We start from the raw sequence: 21,904 nt of genomic DNA on the forward strand, positions 1-21,904 counted from the left end.
TTCAGTGGAGAGATATAGGCTATATATTATTTTTCAAGGAGAACAGGGCCAGTCCATGCTGTCTTTCAGTGTTTTCATGAGCTTTTCAGATAATACAGCGACAGCAGACACAGACTATGAAGAGGGAAGTGTGGCAGGAGAGCAGTAGTCGATAAGTGTAGTGTTCACCTGGGCAGTGAATAAAGTTACTTCAGCTGCATTAGGTACAGTGGGTTCAGGATGTGTGTGTTTGTGTGTCTTTTTGTCCATGATGGAGTGTGCGGAAATGGTCATGTCTCTTGGCATTGTGTGTGTGCGTGTGTGTGTGTGTTTAGATGGTAACTCAGTGTAGCCGCTATTTGTGTCTGTGTATCTGTGTCTATCCTTTTTTTGTCTGAATCCACTGTTCCTCTCCTCCAGTTGCTCTGCTCTCATTGCATGGACGCACACACACACACACACACACACGTACATGCGCTAACACACTCTTCTGTCTGTGTTAGCTTTCCTGACAGGGTCATAATTGGGCTTGTCACTTGGGGGGGCGAGAGAGATTGTCACTAAGTGTGTGTGTGTGTGTGTGTGTGTGTGTCTGCTGTGTCATTGCGATGGGGGACCTGCCCCTGTCAGAGGCAAGGTCAGGGGATAATTTAATCATTAAAGACCTCTTCTCCTCTCCTCTCTTCTCCTCTCTCGTTCCTCCCTTGCTCTCCTCCTCACTGCCAACTAGCTGACAACGCCAGAAATGTCACACTTTGTCATCATTTAGCGTGTGTGTGTGCGTGTGTGTGTGTGTATCTGTCTTTTGTGGTTTCCCAGTCTTTTGTAGTGCCGTCTCTTCTCTCCGGTGCTCTGTAGGATTATGAGTGTCAGATTGAAAACACAGTCTTTATGTAGCCTGCTGTATTGTACTGCGCTGTCATGTCACTATCTACGGTAACATTACAATGTCAGTGTTTTGGTAACTTATATTGGGATGTTGCATACATACATACAGCTTCTCATATTGTCTGTGAGTCTATTCCTTCTGTTGAAAGTAGCCCATTTCCTCTAAAAACATAAAATACTGTCTGAAAATTTGCAACCCTAAATGATTTACTAATTCATCTAAACTATTGTATCTTTCTTTATTCTATTTTTATTTCACCTAAAACATTTAACATATTCATATAGCTTCAAAGCAACTTTTACATTCTAGGTGTTTACCTGACACTGTTATCTAGAGTGCAACCACAGAATAAAGTTCAATTCCTCACCAAAATATCAAGCAACCAATAATAAGGAGTGCAAAGGTCAGAGCCATAGTTCCCTGACAATATTCATGTGACAATATTTTGACACAATTTGACAAAATCCTACAGTGATCATGCTTGAGAGAAGTGCTTGGGAACAGAAGATAAATGAGAGCTAAAGATAGAGGTTGAAGGGCTTGTGTTTTTATTTCAAGTAAATTGGAACAAATAGAGGAGGAAGATATGGGAGAAGGAAAATCATTCAGGGGGATGCTGGGCATTTCTTTTAGAGATGAGGGTTCAGAAACTTGGATGCCCTTTTTTTGTGTTTTTAATCTAAAAGCCAAATTTCCTCACTTGCTCACTTGTGAGCACGTTGCACCTCAGTCCTGACATGTTAGTGTGCTGACCCCCGGTGTGTTAGCTGGGCGCTCATGTCTTGTCCTCTACTGCCCCCTGCAGGTCTTCTGATGTGGAGAGCATGGTCAAGGTAAGACTCTGGTGGTTGTGTGTGTCTGTGTGTCTATGGTAAATGACCTACAGGGTTTCTGGACTCTGATTTCTTAAAAAATGGTTCTATAGCTGAAAGCAATTGCAAAGCCAAGTAAATATTGGGCCTAGATGACAAAATCTACACAGATGCTCTATTCCCTCTGTGAAAACGGATATTAATCAAAGTGTAAAATAAACTCTAAAATGCTGCTTCTAGTCCTCAGGGCATTGGATAAAGATTCAGTTTTCTATTGGTGCCTTATTCCTTATGTTATGGAATAGCCATGAAAACTAAATTAGTCGCCATCTGTTACATACACAGTTATAATCACATTTGGTGAGAATATATCAAATATGACAAATGCCATCTGCCACCTAAATCTCCTTGGAGCATTGTGAGCTTATATGCTTTTAGGATGGAGGGCCTAGGGGGAATTGAACCCCTAACCCTGGCAGTTTTGATGCCGTATTTTATCAATTGTGCTATATAGTTAAATATCGATGTGTGTGTGTCTAATTTATGGGTTTTTGATTCCCAGATTACTGACCTCTTATACAGAGACGAGCGCTTCTCCAAGGGAAGCTCCAGGCTGTCTGGTAAGAACACATTGATACACACTGCGCTCGCTGACTAGGGAAGACATTCATATCTGACGGTCTCTTTTTGTAAGCAAGATGTGTGTGTTGGAGAGGCAGAGAGTGGGAGGGTGGAGGGTGTGGGTGTTTGTGTGTGTGTGTGTATCGTCTATCATATATCAGTGTTCTGACTAGCAGACATGTGACTACTACCGTGGTTGACAAACGTCGAGTGTGCGTTTTGATGTCTGTGGTACATGTATATCTGCAGTCTCTGTAGCAGTAACCTTGCAACTATAATTCAGATGACAGACAAATGCCCAGTGTGTGTTTGTGTGTGTGTGTGTGCTCATGTTGTTTGTGTGTATCTGCAGTCTCAGTAGCAGTAGACTGCTGACCGGCTCACTTTGCGTTATGAAGCCTGTGTGTGTTTATGTCTAGTGTGCTCTAGGTGTGTGTGTTGGTGTGTGTGAGTGAGAGACCTGCTCTCTCTGTCAGAGGAAATGGAGCCTGGCTGCTGACACAGCGCTGAGTAGTTAAAGTGTGTGTGTGTGTGTGTGTGTGTGTGTGTCATTGCTGGGCAGCGTCTCCGATCTGACAGTGTGTGTGGAGCGTTGGTGTCGCTCCGTGTCAACGTGTGTGTCACAGAGCGTGGGCTTGACCCCCCGCACTGGCACTGGTGTGTGTGCTGGTGGGAGCGATGGAGACGGTTATCCATGTCACATCCCGTTAGCCGACGTCTGTGTGTGTGTGTGTGTGTGGGAGTGGGAGTGGGAGTGGGAGCGGGGGGAGGCTGTCACTGCTGGCCGTCGCACATTCACTCACACTCCCGGCCGAAAGCTCTGTCAGCAGAACAGGAACACACACACACACACACACACACTGCAGAGGTTACAGAAAAATTGTATAAATGCACAAATGGATCCAGTGACTGACACGGTGGCAAATGAAATGCATTCCCAAGACAATTGCTCTCTGTGTGTGTGTGTGTGTGTGTGTGTGTGTGTGTGTGTGTGTCCGTCCCCTTCCAGAGGCAGCAGCCTACTTCTTGTACAACCTGATCGACAACATGCCGGAGAATGAGGTGCAGGCACAGGAAGAAAAACTGAGGAAGTTCTTCAATCAGCTCAAGGCCCAGGTACACGCACATGCAGGCACGCACGCACACATACACACACACACACACACACACACACACACACACACACACACACAAGGATGGTGGATACACACAGTCACATGTTAAATAATCAGAAGTTACTTGACGATATGCACACTGCTGTTGTGTCACCAATACACAAATATAGACTTTAAGATGATGAGTAAGCTCACATACATAAACATACACGTTGTGGGATGATGAAGTCAATTCATCAATTTATACAGACTGTGGGATGATGTCACAAGCACACACACCACACATGCATAGACTAAAATACACTATATCCAGTTCATTCATAACTGTCCCACTTCAACCCAGTTTACACACACGCTGATCTGAGATGATCTGCAGTGTGTAATGAGAGTTGGATTATGCATGTATAGACACACACACACACACACACACACACACACACACACACACACACACACACACTACTGCTTCTCTGTGTTCCATTTCTGAAGGGTAATGGGCTGGGTGGTTGAATTTTTGGGGTTGGGACAGTCAGACATGTTGAAGTGGAGAGTTCAACAAAATTACTTTCTGGCCCAATTTGGAACCACTATGAGTCAGATGATCACCAGAAAAGCCCAGAATATGAATTATTGTATAATTATCTTGACTGTTCAATAAAAGCTTTTTAACTAATTAAGGTCGGGTTGGGGCTAATAGTGGCCTCTTTCTGCTGAAATCATCCTCACACAAAACAATATCATCAAAATCAAAAATTCTGATACATTCTCATACTTTCCAAGTGAAATTTATCACTTGTTGACCTCTGTTGGTCATTCAATGTGTTAAACCTGAAATTGCAATATTTCCAACAGCGCAGGCGAGGTCTGACACTTTTTAAATCTTTTTCCAAGGTTACCTCTAAGATAAATCATACTGAAATTATTACTTACCTGAGACAGTTTCCTACTTTGTGTTCATTACATTTGGCTATCATTCGAACTGCGACAAAGTGAAGCACGTTTAATCCAGTGATTGTCTTCTTTGGGTTGTGTAGGCTTAGTGTATTTTTAACACGAGTTGGCGAATAGCTTTAGAAAACACAAAACTTTACCTTTTAATCTTTTTTTTCATAAGGAAATTTAGGAATCAAAATTTCAGACTTGGGTGGGTTTTTAGTGGCACTGATTGTAAAAAAAAAAAAAAAAAAAAGTCATGACCTTTTTAACCCACAATTCAACAGGTTCAGCTCCTGGTCCTGGTGTACTAAGATTTGATCAGTGCTTGATCCACTCATTTCTCATCCCCTCCTCTCCTCTCATCTCCTTTGCCCTCTCCAGAACATAATCATCTCAGGAAACATCTACAGAGGCATCAGGAACCTTCTGGACTCCTACCAAGTCCCGGAGCTCATCAAGGTACAGAGGCAGACAACACCACTGTCCTGATTTCTTGTGTTTTGTCATATTTTTCTATTGTAGGCATAGCAGGAAAACAGAGTATCATTTGTGAATTTTAGAATAGATGGTTGGTTATCTAACAAAGGCATTGGTAGAGTAGACGAACCACAGCCAGAATTTTACCAGAATTAGTTAATTTTTGACATTGAGGATCTATTTTTACTATAGGTTTTCTAATGTTTTGATAGCAGGCCTAAGGTTGTAGATGTAGTGTTTTACTGGTAGGCCTATTTCAATATCATCACTTATCAAATGTAATCTGTTTGTGTGTCAGGATGTGATGACTTTGGTGGGCCCCAAAGACCAGCCATCCAACGGCTCTGTGCTAGCTGATCCCAGAGTCACTGTGAGTAGGACAGTGTGCACATTAGAGTGACAAATGGATACATATACATATATAAAACACTATATAATGCTACATAAATGCTATATAATGGATTTAAACTATTTTACTCCAAAATGCTGTATACCTGTTTGGGAAAAAAATCATTGAGATTCACCATCATCCTCTAAAATCTTGAGGATCTAGATGGTTAAAGTGTTGCCATTTTTTTCAATAAAGGACTTAATATACATAATATCCTTTTAAAAAGTACCATCATTTGTCTTAATTGTGTGCTATCAGTCATTCTGTAGGAGTATCACATTTTTCAAATGGTGGGTTTAATTTTAGATAAAAACTCTAGACACATGTGCTTGTGTATGTGTGTACATGCACGTATGTACATGTGCATAAGTGTGTGCTTTTGTCCAACACCCCTCTCTCTCTCCATCAGGCTATTGAGGGCAAAGTGTTTTTTCTGGAGAAGAAACTGGCTGAACTGAAAGCAGAGAACAAACCATTAGGCGCCACACTCAAACAAGTCATACTGACACTGTGTGCAGAGGAGGTAGGCATGGTTGATTTTATGATTTTAACAGGCCAACCTCCCCAAAACTCGGTGTATTCCTTTAATTTAGTCCCTTTGTCAATCAAAAATCTGTCTGTTAGTCCAGTCAGGAGATGATTTTCACATGTGTGATACAAAACGGAAGCATGATCTTTTTTTTTCGTGTCTCGTCCAATCAGAACTTGGAGCGCGCCCTTGAGCTGAAGCAGCAGCATGAGGAGGAGATGACAGCCCCCTGCTACGCCACCCTCATCAACTTATGCTGTCGTCACGACAATGTGGAGGAGGCGCTCAACCTGAAGAGGGAGCTGTGAGTGGAGTAGGACGCACACACACACACACACACACACAGGGCAGTGTTATGACCAGTAGTAGGCCATTAAAGTTTAACATGAGCAGTATTAGGGGAGACATTAATGCAGGGGCCAGCCACTCTGTTGACTGGCTAAAACACAGGAACCTCTCTCCTCTTCATCTCTTGTTTCCTTCTCTCTCTTCACTTCTGCTCTCCTGGCTCCAGCGTCAGAGACTGAACTTCAGCAGAAGAAAGTACAGTAGATGAGTTGCGTTACTGTAAGTGGAATGCATTAATCTCTGTCTCTGTCTGTCTCCCTCTTTCTCTGTCTCCAGGAGTCGTAAGGACTCATCAGTAGCACTGGATGCCAGTAAATACATCGCCATGATCAAGGCCCTCTCCAAGCATGGCAGAGTGGAGGGTAAGTTCCTCCCTTCCCTCTTTCTCTGACAGTAAGCCTGGCCAAAGGCTTCAAAGGCCTCAAAGTGTGAGTGTGTGTGTGTTTGAGCTCGCACGCATTCAAGTGTGTGTGTCGCTGACTCTGTCGCAATCTGTCTTTCTCCTTCCCTCAAACCACATTAGCCAGCCATTTTCAGAATGCCACGGTGGGTTTCCTTCAGCCCATCGAAGACCCAATTACCATCAGTGTTGCCGCTCTGCTTTGTGCACACAATGACAGGCAAAATGTTTCCCTTGTCTATCCTCGCCTCTCTTCTCCTCCCCATCCCTCCGTCTTGTTCTCTGTCTCTCTATCTGACCCGCTCTCTCTCCGTCTCGATGCGTGTCATTCTCTCGTTCGCCCCCCTCACACACACCCGCGTCAGTGAGAAATGAGAGAGGGGGAAAATTACAGGACTGTGTGTATTTTTCCAGAATTATTGAAATCCGCCTTGATGCTAATGGCAGATCATGTCCGCCAAAGTGCTTGAACATTTCACACACACACATACACACAGCCACACGCAAATTTGCATGTGAATTCAAGCAAAAGGCATTTGGTGGGGACGACGGTTGGTGTGTCCGCGTGTGTGTGTGTGTCCGTGTGTGTATAGGCGGTGCTAACGCGTTTGCCATTAGCCAGAGTGTGCACATGGAGGGGACGCTTGTCATCCACATTAGCACACATGGCTAACCTTGATGTTAGCCTGCCCCCACCCAGACGTTAGTCCGCCTGGCTCCCACCACACACCAGGCCCACTTGAAGATCATGCCTCCTGGCATCTCTCCTCATTTCTCACCCTCTCTAATGGCTTTGTTGTTTTTACCCTTGCTTCATACACCCCCCCCCCCCAGCCCACCTCTCCAAGCAACTTTCTCCCTCTCTTCCTCCATCCTTTTGTTGATGTTTTCCCTATTTCTCCTTCCTTCCACCTTTCCTCTCTCAACTTTCTTTTTAATTCCTTCCTCTCCTTCCAACACTTATTCTGTCACCTCTGCTGCTCACCGTTTACCTGTACCCCCATCCTTCTGTCTTACTTTCCCCACATCCACCCAGACCTCCATCTGTCCATCCATCCATCCGTCCAACCATCGGTCCATCTATCCATTAATTAATCTTCCATTCATCTGTGTAGGGATGCATTAAGACAACTCTTTCCACTGCTGATACCAGTGCCGAGTGCTAAAATTTAAGTGCTGGTCAGTACTTTGTATTGAATGCTGTAGACTCAGACCATTGTGTTTGGGTCACTGGACAAAAATGATTGATGTATAATCCAATATTATCCACTACCTACTTACTTTGGCATTGCTTTGGTTTTTGACATCAGATTGTCATACTTTTTGCTGATAAATTTGCTGATACTAATACCCCAAAGCATCCAAGTGATTTCCCATACCTATATGAGTGCATCTGTCCAGCCATCCATTCATTGCCCTGGTGAACCAACTGAGCTCAATTCACTGGCCTCTATATCACGGAGGGTGAACCAACCCCTTCGCCTCTCTCCCTCCATTTTTTTATATACCTCTCCTCCATCGCCAACACTCTCTTTGACCTGCCCTTGCCTCTCTCCTTCCATCTATCCATCCACCCACTTTGGTAAACACAACTTGTCCTGGCTTCAGATGCCCCTGGACTCTTCTTTGGTGCTGTGAGTCTTTTGGTGGTGCGTGTGTGTGTTGGGAGAGAGACATCGCTAGCAGTCAAGCCGTGGAACATTAGATGAACCAATGGGCTGTGTGATGTTTGTTTACCTGGCCTGTCTGCCTCCGCATCCCTGGGTGTGTGTGTGCGGTCTGGCTCGCTATGCTGGCTGCGATGGTTGGCTGAGCTGATGGATATGCATACTGGCTAAACGGACAGATGAAGGGAGAGATGGAGGGAGGAAGAGGGAGGGAGGGTTGGACGTTGGACGGAGCGATGTTAGCTGGTGTAGCTCCATTTGGGCAGATCAACTCCAAGCCATTGGTCTCGGTGATTAGCGGGTCTGTCAGAGAGTGATGGAGAGAGGTATGGATAGAGGGAGGGAGGGAGACATGGAGAGAGACGGAGAGAGAGAGAGAGAGAGACAGAGATACAATGCATCCGTACTGAGACACAGGCCCAACAGGTCAGGTCATCAGGCCCATTGTTGACATCGCTGTCTGGGATCAGATTGTTTTACCTATAACCTTGGTTCAGGTAGTTATTTCAGTGTTATTTTTGAGTTCTGGTCATATGTTTTTTCACTGAGCATCCATACTTGGCCTGAAAATGTCTGACTTAAATAAATCTAGCCATGCAAGATGTAGAACATTGTCTACTTTATTGTCTCTTTCTCTCTATTTATTTACATTGCTCTTCATATTTTGCTCAGATTGCTGTTGGCTCTTCCTAGCCCAATTTGGATGTGCGGGCCACTCCATAATGGGAACTCTACATAGTCTAGATGCAATTAGCCACTGGGGACATATGAGAAAATGTAAACACTTAATGGGAAAAATCTGAAAAGATAATGTGGCTGCAGATGTCAATAAATGCAGAAATACAAGCCAGTAAACCATAAGAGACACTGTGAGGCTGAGCATGGCTGCATAGTGATGTGATCTCGGGAAATTAGAGGTTTGCAATCGGCTATCCTAATTCTTAGTGAACTGACAGCTGTAACTTGGGTCTGTGTCACACCACTAATGTCAAATATAGGTGCTATCCTTATGAAAGAAACTCTCCTTACTTGGCAGGGAAGTTGGAAAAAAAAATCACCAGGCCCTTTTAACTTCTAGGTTGCAGATAAGATATAGTATCAGAATTCTAGTAATTTGACAAGAGCTGCTTCCTGGATAAGTTTTCCACAAAAATATAAGTAGGGCACTGGGCTGATCCTTAATGATCAGAAAACAAAAACATGGTGAAGGAAAACCTGGTAACTTGAAGGTCTCCCCCTTTTCGATCATCTTCCCCTCTGTTTTCAAGTCCTCATCCAACCAAGCCAACCTGGCCCTCTCAGACTTCCTCTCTTCCTCTCCCTGTCCTCCCTTCATCTCCCCCCTCTTTACCAGTCCATCCTCCATTGCCAGACCACCACCCTCCCTTCCTCTAAATCCCCCCTTCCTATTTTCCCCTGTCCCATTAAATCTATGACAGCCTTTGGTTCCCATCGCCATAACAACTGGCAGAGAGAGGTGGAGAGATGGAGAGACAGACTCGAATTAGGATGCCAAAGCACTCACCAGTGGCCCTGTCCCTCAGCCCACATGCGTGTGTGTGTGTGTGTGTGTGTGTGCTATGTGTGTTCCCAATTGAGAGTGACACTCTTGTTTGAGGGGTTTGTTATATTACTAGCTACGTAGGTGTTAGTATCATTAGACCCACGTGCACTCACTTTGTGTTAACTTTCTCTGCCTTTGTGCCTGTTGTCATCCTCACCACTATAAAGAGCGAGTGTTTTTGTAGAGTGAACTAAATGGGCTCCTAACCAGGTTCCTCACTCATAATTTTGAGCAAGGTCCCAAGCCCTGCTCTGCAATCCTAGGTTCTGCTCACCATGCCTCTGGCCATTTCGTCCTGTGTGTCTGTGCCTGCACATTATCCACCCATATTCTCTGTGCCTCTCTCTCTCCCTTTCTCTTGGTCAGGCAGTATAGATTAGTATCTGTGGTGGAGAGCGGCTGTATCGCTGTCAGCCCATTAGCTGCTGTCTAAATAGACAGTAAACACATCTTAATAACCTCGCCCCGATATACCACAGCTACGCACACACACACACACTCCCTCTACACCATTTAGCCCCTAGCGTTGGCCAGATGGGCGCGTGGCCCGGTAAAAAGCCCTCCATTACCGGCCGGACTTGACCGAACCAATCCACCCCTCATCCCGCTTGCTGGGGTCTTACCGGGGCCACGGCGGGCCCTCGTCGCCGCATACCTATAATTTAGCCCCCCAAGTGCTTTCCACACGGCCACGGCAAAAAGCCGGCCTCCATTGTAGGGGTCCGGTAATTGTAGTCTCGTTTAGAAAACCGCAAGTAGCAATTAGCGCCGAGTTGGCATTATACGGGGTTGGATTTGCATCCCTGCTGGGCGCAAAATGCTGTTTTAATATGGGTTTGTTTTCCCCACATGGAATTAGCTAAAGGGGCCTTTTATCATATTCACACACCCTGCTCTCTCCTAGCCAAGCTCTGCCCGCCTCTTTCTCGCTCTCTCTCTCTTGCTCTCTCTCTCTCTTGCTCTCTCGCTCTCTCTTTCATTCTGTTGATTTTCCTCTTTGCCTCTACCTCTGACTTACTCTCCCTCACTATCGGTCATCACTTCATCCTTCTATTGAGAGGCAGTGGACTTCAGGACAAAGATGCCATCACATTTTGCCACATATCTAAGACTTTGTCTCTGCATCCATCACAAAAGCATCATACATGTTGGGAAATGGAGGAGCAAAAGATGGCAATAAATGATGCAAACCTAACATTTTTTCACATTCATAACACACCTTCTCTGCCTTTCTCCCTCCTTCCCTCCATCACAGAGGCAGTGGACTTGCTAAAGGAGATGAAAGAGAAAGAGGTGGTGCTGAACGACATAAACGTCACCATGCTCTTCCACATGCTCAACGCTGCAGCGGCCAAGGGCGACCCCGCCACCATCCGCCAGCTCCAGGACACCATCTTCACCCTGGGATTGGCCAGGCCCACCGCCAATCTCTGCTCCCCACTGATCACCGCCTACCTGGACAGGTACAGACAGATATATGATGTGCATTAGAACACAGAAATACTGACACACGAACAGTACACACACAAAGTATACACAAAACACACACTTGCAGAAAGACAGATGCCTGTGAACATAATGTGCACACACACGCACAAACACACTTGCTTTGGCCATATAGACACAAACAAATATAATATTAAGGCATTGATTCATGGTGTGCTCTATATCCATGGCTGAAGTTGCCAAGTTCCCCATCAACCAACCAACAAGCACACTTTGTTTTCAGATTTGTCTCTTTATTTGCCAAATTCAGTTGCCAGGTGTGTGTGTGTATATGTGTGTGTGTTTGTGTCTCAATGAGTCACTCATCCCCCCCCATGATCATAGCTGGGGTTACATTCTGGGTCAGCGATTCAGACAGAGAGAGGATGTGAAAATTGCCCCGTGTGTGTGTGCGCACGCCTGCGCGTATGTGTGTGTGTGTGTGTGTGGGGGGTGTTACAGCCAAGCTTTGTTTGTTTGTTTGAGGATTCGCCAGCTGCAGCCCCTCCCATGCCCCCAGCCCCGATCTCTCCAAACACCCACTCCCATACTCTGAGTCCAAGGTGTAGTGGTGTGTGTGTGTGTGTGTGTGTGTATATCTGTGTGTCTCTGTGTGTGTGTTTTTAGAAATTGCCATTGATGCTTCTTCCCTATAATGCCAATATGCAAATTAACTTTGCCAAACACTGGCCCCGAGGTCACTGGTGTAGCCCCTCCCCTCCGACTCTATTCAGCGTGTGTGTGTGTGTGCGCGTGCGTGCTCTATTTGTCAGAACAGCTTTTAAGTAGATCAACTCATTAGCATGTTAATTATGTACAGAGCACTAATTGCTGGATTTACCGCAGCCATGCAGTGCACTGTTAGAGGCCCTCCACACACACACACACACACACTCCCACACACACTGTTTACCTCTACTGTACATGCTGTGGGAGAGGTAGGCCAAGTCCGCACCTTTGCACGCGAAGCTCGTATACACACACACTCACACACACACGCACACAGGCACTCACACACCAAGGCTCCCCTGCCACTGTTTGTTTTGCTGTAAGTCAGGTCTCTGGCACAAACAGAGTTTGCAGGTTCACTCGTTAATCACTGCCTCTGTGAGATTAGCAGGCTAATTTACTCCTGGGTCATCAACAACAGCCAAAATACACACACACACACACACATACACACACACACACACACACACACCAGCTCACCACATCTCTGTTTACACATCTAGTGTTCATGCGCCAAGTGTAGACCCTCCAAACGACACACACACTCATGAACAGTGTGTGTGTTAACAAGTTAACAAGCTAGTTTCTGGCATTCTACTGTCGTCATTCACATGGGGAAATGTTTTGAAATTGCAGTGTAGATGGGGGATTGTATTATATGGATATATATGTGTTTTTGGCTGGCTGGTTGTCTGCCCCCTATCCCGTCCATCCAGTGAATCCAGGAAATAGCCTAAAAAGCAAAGAAAGTTACAGCTTACCTCATATAGCCTATTCATAGGTCATACTCTTGCATTGAGTGATTATTTGCTTCAAACGATACAAGGCAAAGGACTTTTTTTTTCTTCTACCTGCTTGCCCTCTCTTTGCTGAGTTTCATTTAACTGGTCCTACTTTGCAAGAGTGAGGTAAAGGCTGGATGTCCCATCTCTAAGTGGTTGTTTCTAAGATTTTAAGGCACTGAACAAGTTTTAAAGTCCCCATGAAATGAACTCCATTACTTTTACTTCCTGGAAAACAGGCATAAATATAAATTTCTAACCAATAAAACCATCAGATTTTTGAACAATCCCGCCCCTGCTGCCTTCCTCTCCCATCTCATATTCCATTGGTTTAGACTTTTGAATGATCCCTCACTGCATTATGTCCCGCCCCATCATCCTGTTTCAACAGGAAATGCATCAAATCAAGGAAGTAAAGATGCCATTTCATGAGGTCTTTAAAATATGAAGATGAATCCCAAGCGGTTGATGAATAAATGAAACTTTTCTGTAAAAAAAACCCGGCATCATAAATACCGCTTTGCCCCTCTGCTTCTGCAACTACATATGACAAATTTTAAGATGCTATTAGTTCCATCATGAAACCCTTGGTGTGAAAGTGCTTTTGGGAAATAGGGGTTTTTCATGTTTGTCACTGTGAAGATGTATAAAAGGTATTGGGCATTGGACGTGTACCTCCAGTGGTGACTTTGGGCCCTGATGCATACATTTCCCTTTGCTCAGCCGAGCCTCAGCCAGGTTTGAGTACCACAACGCTTGACTCTTGGACTCCCGTTAAATCTATCTCCTTGCTCTTCTCTCCTCTCTATATCCTTTATCCTCTTTCATTCTCTCCACCTCTTGATTCCGTCAGTCAGCGGACATACAGACGGTAGGGAGGAGGAGGGATGGAGCGAAGCGATAAAAGAGGACAAAGCGCGCATCACTCCCGCCTGCGCCCGTCTCATCGCCGCGTCAGCGCTAATGACTTAATGAACACTTCTCCGGCAGATTAGCCCTTGACAGCCCGTCATACGCGCCGCCCCGTTAGCCTCCCTGCCCGTCCGCTCAGCATTGTGTGCGCTAACCCGCTACGCTAGCCAGGCAGCTAGCTCGCCTCGCCGTACCCCTATAGGGGTGATTAGCGACAGCAAATGCTAATGAGTCCAACAAAATGGGGAGCTGGCAGGAGATGTAAGATAAGACAGAGAGAGAAACGGTGGAGATAGACAGAATATGAGGAGGAGTTGGAGGGGAGGGGAGCTGACAGAAGATGAGTGTCTCGGGATGGAAAATGCTTGATTCACTCCCACTCATTTCTACCATCTTCTACTGTGTGTACAATGAGTTTAAGTGGGGCCCAGAATGAGGGAAGAAGAGACGGGAGAGGTGAATAGAGGAGAGCATTTCACTGCTGATAAGAGAAGCAATAGGATAAAAAAAAAAAAGGCGGACAAAAGAGAAAATGGAGTAGGGCAAAATCCAGAGTAGACAAGAGGAGGCAGCCAGAGGTAGAAGACAGGAGTGAGAGGATGAGGAGATGGAAAGAAGAAAAGATAGACGACCAAAGAAGCGAGAGTTGTTGCAAGTTGAAAGCCACAAGATGATTTACTCCAACTCAACAAAGCTCCCTGCACTATTCGACTGGTTGTGTACTTTAGACCTTTACACTCACACACACACAAGCGCACACACACTCATCAGGGTTTTAGGTGTGTGCATCATGCGCGCATTCACCTGTGTGGGTATTAGCGTGAATATTTGTAAGTGCCATTCTTCAGCACTTGAAACAGCAGGCTAGTGGTGTCATGATCACACTCTCATTTGCGTATAGAGAGACACACACACCTCGGCCTCCCCCAATGCGAGGACAGTGGCTTGATAACAGGCCTGCTGATCTGCACTGAACAAAGGAGGGGGACGGAGGGAGAGAAAAAGAGGGGGAGTGAGATGAGGCAAAATGAGCTTCCTTGTCTAATCCTTCAGGTTTCCACCGCGCAAAGCGCTCGTTATTTTTTCAGGGCTTAATTGGTTGGAAAGTGGCTGACATGCAAAGTTGGGGACATTAACGGGGCTGTGCACCGCAGTAAATGGCAACGCAAAGTGACAGTTAAATTGTACCTAGGGGAAATTATCCATCTTTCGACATCCTTAGCTCTTTTTTTGGGGTGGATCGGCGGGCGGAGAGAGGGGGAGAGGGGAGGAAAGAAGAGGGGGTGTAATTGCAACACCAGGCCCTTTTTTTGCCAAGAGTGATGGGGAGTTTTTTTTTTTTGTGTTGTTTTTAAAGATGTCTCATTAGGAAGGAGGGATCGTAAGGAGGTGTGGAGGAGGTTGATGGATGAATGAATGAGGTGGACAGATAAGAGAGAAGAGATGGAGGGATGAAATGAGTGGAGGAGTGAGTGTTGAATCCCGTCCACTAGCACTGCTGGGCTTTTCCTACAGCGTGTGGGAATGGCTCCAGTCTAGTCAGCTGCGTTCACCACAACAGTTAAGGTAATTGTGCATATAAGCCACATTACGGTAATTGCAAATCGACTCTCTGCACTTTTTTCTCATCCGCATCAAATTTTTGGAATTTGCAATTTCATAGCCCCCCCCCACCGCCCCGCCCCCCCTCTCAATTTGTCCCCACACTCTCTCTCTCATTTCACTTCCTCTCAGTCTCTCTCCCCTACTCTCTCTCTCTCTCTCTCTCTGTTGTTCAATCAGACTGTTGTGCAGTTGAACAGCCTCTTGACTGGCGCTGCTGAATAATGTTGTCCCTCTTCATTTCAATTAGGGGACCTCTTTACCTTCCACCCCTAATCACTCCCTTCCTCCTCCCTCCATCCCTCTCCTCCGTTCCTGCCTCACTGAAGCCGAAGTCAAGGTCACACTCTTTCCGCTTTTTTTTTTTTTCTTCCAGATTGTTGGTCTTTTTGGGCATATTTCTCTCGTACGGTTGTCTAATTGATGAGGAGAAAACACTTCAGAAATTATACCTGTTCGCGCTCTCTCTTTATCTCTCTCTATCCGTCTCTCTCCCTTCCTGTCTGTCTCTGTCTCTTTCTCACTCACTTACTCTGCCCCCTTCCTCCCCCATGGGTGCCCTATCTGCTTTGACCTCTGTGTGATTGACATGGTAATTACCCAATCAGCAGATTGATGGCAGCGCTGTCACAATAGAGGGGATTGAAGTGGTCTCTCTCCCTCCCCCTTCTCTCTCTCTCTCTCTCTCTCTCTCTCTCTCTCTCTCTCTCTCTCTCTCTCTCTCTCTTGTTTCCTCGCTTCCGTTCTCCCTCTTCCTCTCTCTGCTTCTCTCTCCCTCTCTTTATCACTCCATCAGAAACACTCATCCTCCCAACCCGCTCTTTTGTTTGTTCGTTCGCTCGGGAGGGATGGGCAGAGGGGGGAGAGGAGGCTAGATTGAGCAAGAAAAGGATGACATGAGACGAAGGGAGTGAGATCGGGGGGTGGGGGGTTGGGGGGGGCTCTAATTTTGTTGCCATATTTCTGCTAAATTGCTCAGCTGGGGGGCGAGGTCATTGGAGGGGAGTGAGGGCTGACAGCATGGAATCAAAAGGAAGGGGAACGAAGAGGAGAGGAGTGAAGAGAGGAGGAGAGGGGTTAAAAGAGCAAAAGGAGAGAAGGGAGGAGGAGAGGGAAGGGGAGGAAGAAAGTGAGGAGACGGGAGAGAAGAGGAGGAGAGAGGCTGAAAGGGAAATGAGAGAAGACGAAAGGAGGGGAGGATGAAGGAGTCATGGGGGGCTGGAGAGGACAAAAGAGGAGAGTAAAGGAGAGAAGGTGGTAGCTGAGGAGAGAGGGTAAAGATCAGATGAGTCCTTCTGTCTATTACCTAGCTTCATCTCTAAAAGCCTGTCCAAAGAGACATTAGCCCCTGGCAGACAGGTGTGTGTGTGTATGTATGCATGTACCCGATTGTGTGAGAATGATGTACTGGGGCCAAAGGCCTTGTCTGCCATAGTCGTGCTGTCATGAATTCAAAGGCCTGCATTGTTGTGGTGGGTCAGAGTGCTTGAGTAGCAGGTCATGGGGTTAACGCCCCATGACACGTCCTCTATTCTCTACCGACACAGTCTCGTGCATGTCTGATTGGACGGACCTGACACCTAACTCGCTCTCTCTTCCTTTTCTTCCCCTGTGTGTGTGTGTGTGTGTGTGTGTGTGTGTGTGTGCAGTGAGGACCTGCTCGGAGCTCTAGAAGCAGCCATTGACTGTCAGAAGCGCTACAGGTGCCTGCCTCGTATCCACGACATCATCGTTGGCATGGTGGAAAAAGGAGACACAGAACTGCTGCAGAGAGGTTACACATCTGTCCATCCAGCTATCTATCTATCCATCTATCTATCCATCTATCACTGATTCATCTTTTTCTGTCTTCTGTCTGGTTGTCCATCCATCCATCTATGTTCTCCAGTCTTCGTGCAGCTTTATATTTAACCAGCCTTCCATACATCCACCTTGTACATTTCTAACTACTTAGCATTCCTGAGCACGCTGGTTTCAAACTCCAGCTTTTGCCGAAGAATTTGTACAACTTGTGCAATTTGTACAATTTGTGCAACTATCAGTGCTGCAGGGTTATCAGTTCTGCAGGTTCTAGGAACTTGTATTATGAACAACATAAGGTGCATGCATGATTTCACTTTCTGCAAATGCTCCCCACACAACCAGAGGCTCCAAGTTAATTTATATATCTATGACTTGTAAAAACAGCCCAACCCTTAAATTGTTTTGTCCAAATTTCCAAACTTCCCAACAGCCTCATCAAGGTTCAAAGTAGCAGCTATTACTGCTACTGGCAGCTATATTCTAACATTTAGGCTCATCCAACTCAGACTGTGTGGAACCTCTCCTATTTTTCCTGGTTGACACTAGCCCTCTGTCATCTGTATGTGTGGGCAAGAGTGTGTGTATGTGGGAAAGGGAAAATTAAGTGCCTGTGCAGTGTTTGCATTAAGCGTACGCATATCAAGCGGCTACTATTCCAAGAGTGCGTAAGAGGGCCAGAGAGTGAGAAAAGGTCAGGCCAGGGTTGCGCTGAAGCACGTCAGCTGATCACATTTTTAACAGCCTCCCTATAATGCCGACAGCGGCGTGGTGAGCAGGTCAAGTTCAACGTGCCACAGGGGCAAGTGGCTCTGGAGTGCGTCGAGGTTGAATCCTTGCTGTCGAGCACCTCTCCACCTCCTTCCCTTCCATCCTCCCCTTCCACCCGCTCTCCCATCCGACCTGCCCTCCCACCCTCTTCTCTAACCCCGTGAAAGGTGACAGCCCCTCCGAGTCACTTGCTGCACCCTCAAAAAGTAAAATGACATTCATGACGATTGTTCGACAGAGGCCAGCATCTAAACAAATGGCAACCAGTGGGTCTTGAAATAACAGATTATTACTCCCTCTTCTACAGTGGGAGAGAGGGATGACATGCAACATAAGTCTTGAGCCATACTTTCCCTGACAGCATTGCGAGTACATGGTGTGTAGCCGGCTGCACCATGGCTAGCTCTATTCAGACCCATGTTGATGCAGTGCATGAATAGTATGAAAAATCCGTTACACTCCCAAGCTCCCATGGCACCTTGTGAAATAAAAGCAGAAATGCACTTGAGCCGTCAGACGTTCACACTTTCAAAGACTGCAGGTGTTTCCAGTGTCCCAAAGCACACTAGAAGCGTGAAGTGGCTTGTCCTGACAGCTTGACTCGCAGCTCTGACCTTGGTTTCATTTCAAAGCATCAACATAAAAAAATAAATTCTGTGAGGTTGTTGGAACCACAAGTAGTGATCATGCATGCTTTTAATCTGGATGTTTTTGTCAAGAGAGAGGCTACAGGAATCCAAGACTACTCAACTACTCAACCGTTCCTTTCTCCCGCTTCTTGTCTGCCACAGAAGCCTCAAATTAGGACTCTCATCCAATTCCTTAGGTCCTTAAGTGATTCCAATAGTATGCAAGTTGTGTATGTCAAAAACATAACCAGGGGATCGATATACACTTCTCTGCATCAGGCGTTGCCCATGACGTGATTTCTTACTGATTAGTTGCCAAGCCACCATATCAACCATCGTAAGCCACAGATTAAGCCCAAAGTGCCCAAAACACCACATTGTCCTTTCTTTTGACTCCGAACACGAGTAAGTAAGACAGAGAGGGGGATTATTTTCTCTTCCTTGGCTTATTTGGATATGCACGTCCATTTGGATAACTGAACGTTTGCACTGAGTTTATGTGTGTGTGTGTGTGTGTGTGTGTGGCAGCCAGCTTCCCACCTGTCCTGAAGCTGTTGGACAGAGATAGTATTTAGAGCTGAACTGCTGAGCAGAGCGCTTTAGCAAATTTACCACCGGAGGGCTTAAGCTTTCATTCGGGATGTGTATGTGTGTGTGTGTGTGTGTGCGTGTGTGTGTGTGTGTGTGTTTGAGACTAGACTTGCTAGGGCTGCTTTGTGCTTAGGACAGTGTGCCAAATAATGGAATCACAGGGAAAGGATGGAGTGTGTGGCGTGTTTGTTCACCTTGCATGCATTGTTGTTGCATTTTATTCTCATGACCTCTCTCTTGCTCTGATTCTCTCTCTCTGTGTCTGTCTGTCTTTGTCTTTAGCCATGGACTTTGTGAGTCAGGAGCGAGGAGAGATGACCATGCTCTATGACCTGTTCTTCGCCTTCATGCAGACGGGCCGCTACCGCGAGGCCCGCAAGATCATCGAGGTAAACACGCACAAACACACACACACAGACACAGGTACCTAGGGAACTAGGCTGAGCTGTGCTACACTGCATCTTCTTGAGACTGGTGCACTGCAGTTCCCAAAGGCAACTTGCCAAATTTTTCCAGCAGAATAGAAGGGGCTGACTGTTTTGGAGGAGTAAGTTTCTTTGACAGCTTTTTGACTGTGAACGTCATTCACAGATCACTATACACCAATATACAGGGGTTGGACAAAATAAAGGGAACACTTAATATATGAAAAACTACCAACAGTAAAGGGACACAATTTTATGGGTACAGAAACTCATACCAGTGCCAGGGTTCCCACGCGTCCTGGAAAACCTGGAAAACCTGGAAATTTAGAGACTAGTTTTCCAGTCATGGAAACACCTGGAAATTGATTAAAATGACCAAATATCCTGGAAATAATCTATGTTGTCCTGGAAAATTTTAATTGTATTTTAGCCCCTCACTCACTTGACAAAAGTAAATTTAAGTTAAATTGAAATTCAGATTTTATTCATCTACATCAATACAGTTATAGGCTACTAGAGGTGCATGTAACAACCCATTACAATACCACCTGTTAAACAATGCTTTGACAATAACACACACCTTACAGCGTACATTATGGTGTGATTTACTACTTTATCACATTTTGAAATTGTTACAGAGGTAGAACATAGTCAATTTTTGTCCAAGTTTGAAGTTCATATGAGGGACCTGGAGTATAAGCCAGTGTTTGGAGTGAGTATTGTAACTGCCACAATTCAAGTAAGTGTAACACAGAACATGTTGGTGTTTGCTGAGGAGAGCTTTGTAAGTAAAAAAGTGATGGGTGTAGCCGTCACCCATAATAAACCCGAGACACTTCATCATGAACCCTGCATCATTAAAAAAGGAGGTATAAAACTGGGGTTAAATGTGTCAATACTAGGCCTACCGGTAAATTATATGACTGTTTGTGAGCAAGTGCTGTCCTGTATTGTCAAGAAAAACTCCTGGAAAATGTCCTGGAAAGGTCCTGGAAAATGATTTCTTAAAAAGAGTGGGAACCCTGCAGTGCACTGCATCTATCTAAAATGTCATCAGCTAGAGTCCCGTTCTACCAAGCCTTCCCATTTCAACGTGGCAAGTTGGGGTTGACACTTCTGAGACGCTTCATTAATTTTCTGTTTGTTTATTTTTTATGCCCTCTTTGCATTTCTCCACCTTTTCTTTCAGTTCCACTCCTTCAACACACACTAGCAATTGTGGTCGACTGTGTTTATGCATTGTTCTGGGCAAGCCTGTTGACTTTTTTTTTTTTATTTGCCAGTCATGCTGATCTGTAAGCCAGCTCCCAGCTCTGAGCAGGAACAACTAGTCTTAATACAACAGACTGCCACAGAAGATGGTGTGGTCTGCGTGTGTGTGTGTGTGTGTGAAATGAGTTTTGCATGTTGTCCTTTTTCATGAATGTGAGAGGGGGATTTTCTTTTCAATCGCTTTCCTAGTATAGCCATATCCATGCAGTACCATGTAAATGTCAAAAAGCCTCTTAATTCCCTCCAGAGAGTCGCCAGTCATTTAAACTTGGTGGAAATCACTGTTTACGGTCGCAGGATTTGTTTTTGTTATCCATCCCCAAGGTTTGAACTGAATAAGGCGAAAGTGCTTTCATGTATTCTGCTCCCTCTTCATGGAACTCACTTCAAAATGATTTAAAGTGGAAAGAGCTGGTCTCTCTGTTGAGTTTAAACTGACAATGAAGGATCATGTAGCAGACTCAATAAGGAGCTCTCTATGCTTTGTTGTTTGACTGCAACCTTGATGCTGCCTTCTTGGCCAGATCTCACTGGAAAAAAAAAAGTTATTTTTTTAATTTTTTTTTTAATTTCAGTTAAGCTACCTGGTTAAATAGTTGAATAAAAAAAAGGTCAGATAGCTGCACCACTGCCTATTCCACCCTTCTGTACTTCTCGCCTCATGGCCAACTCTTGTTGTTGTTGTAGCCTATCTGGCTTGAATATTTCTTCATCTTTATTCCTGCTCTAAGCCCTGTAGATTATTGTGTTTGTGTGTGAGAGAGAGAAAGAGAGAGTGAGAGAGAAGGGCAAGGGGGATGGATAAGAAGCGATATTCACATGGATGAAGGGTAAGGCCAGGGACTGGATAGATGGACGGAGAGATTGATGAATAAACGGATGGGGGGATGAGTCTGTCATCAGAGCAGAGGAAGCAACGCCATTTGATTGTGTGATCAGGATGAGAACAAAACTGAAAAAAATATGCCTTAACTCTCTCTATCTCCTCTCTCTGTCTCTCTCTCGTCTCCTGGTGCGCACTAAAACAAGGATTTATCCCTCTTGAGGATTGCCAATCCCTCTTAAATATTGACATGTTGTTATTGTGGCTCTCATCCCACTCATGCTAGATTGTATGGCTGTTATCCTACTTATAACAGAGAGTCGGCTGTGTGCCAGTGGTGTGTGAGATTGGAGTA

General features: G+C 45.4%; 1 protein-coding gene across 1 annotated transcript in view; it reads left to right on the plus strand.

The window, feature by feature from the left end:
- Window positions 1-1,679: 1,679 nt before the first annotated feature.
- Window positions 1,680-21,904, plus strand: part of LOC139640242 (leucine-rich PPR motif-containing protein, mitochondrial-like) — a 44,156-nt gene continuing 23,931 nt past the window's right edge. Inside the window, exons 1-11 of the mRNA XM_071514420.1 lie at window positions 1,680-1,701; window positions 2,243-2,300; window positions 3,311-3,417; window positions 4,734-4,811; window positions 5,128-5,199; window positions 5,630-5,743; window positions 5,923-6,053; window positions 6,374-6,459; window positions 10,984-11,191; window positions 16,888-17,012; window positions 19,312-19,418. Coding sequence (XP_071370521.1) covers window positions 1,693-1,701; window positions 2,243-2,300; window positions 3,311-3,417; window positions 4,734-4,811; window positions 5,128-5,199; window positions 5,630-5,743; window positions 5,923-6,053; window positions 6,374-6,459; window positions 10,984-11,191; window positions 16,888-17,012; window positions 19,312-19,418 — 1,095 coding nt within the window. The 5' untranslated portion in view covers window positions 1,680-1,692. The remainder of the gene's footprint in view (window positions 1,702-2,242; window positions 2,301-3,310; window positions 3,418-4,733; window positions 4,812-5,127; window positions 5,200-5,629; window positions 5,744-5,922; window positions 6,054-6,373; window positions 6,460-10,983; window positions 11,192-16,887; window positions 17,013-19,311; window positions 19,419-21,904) is intronic.

This window comes from Centroberyx affinis, unplaced genomic scaffold (genome assembly GCF_046629955.1).
Source record: "Centroberyx affinis isolate AG114_WGS23_722 - 3 ecotype Tasmania unplaced genomic scaffold, CSIRO-AGI_Caff_v1 ptg008755l_1, whole genome shotgun sequence".
Classification (NCBI taxonomy): domain Eukaryota; kingdom Metazoa; phylum Chordata; class Actinopteri; order Beryciformes; family Berycidae; genus Centroberyx; species Centroberyx affinis.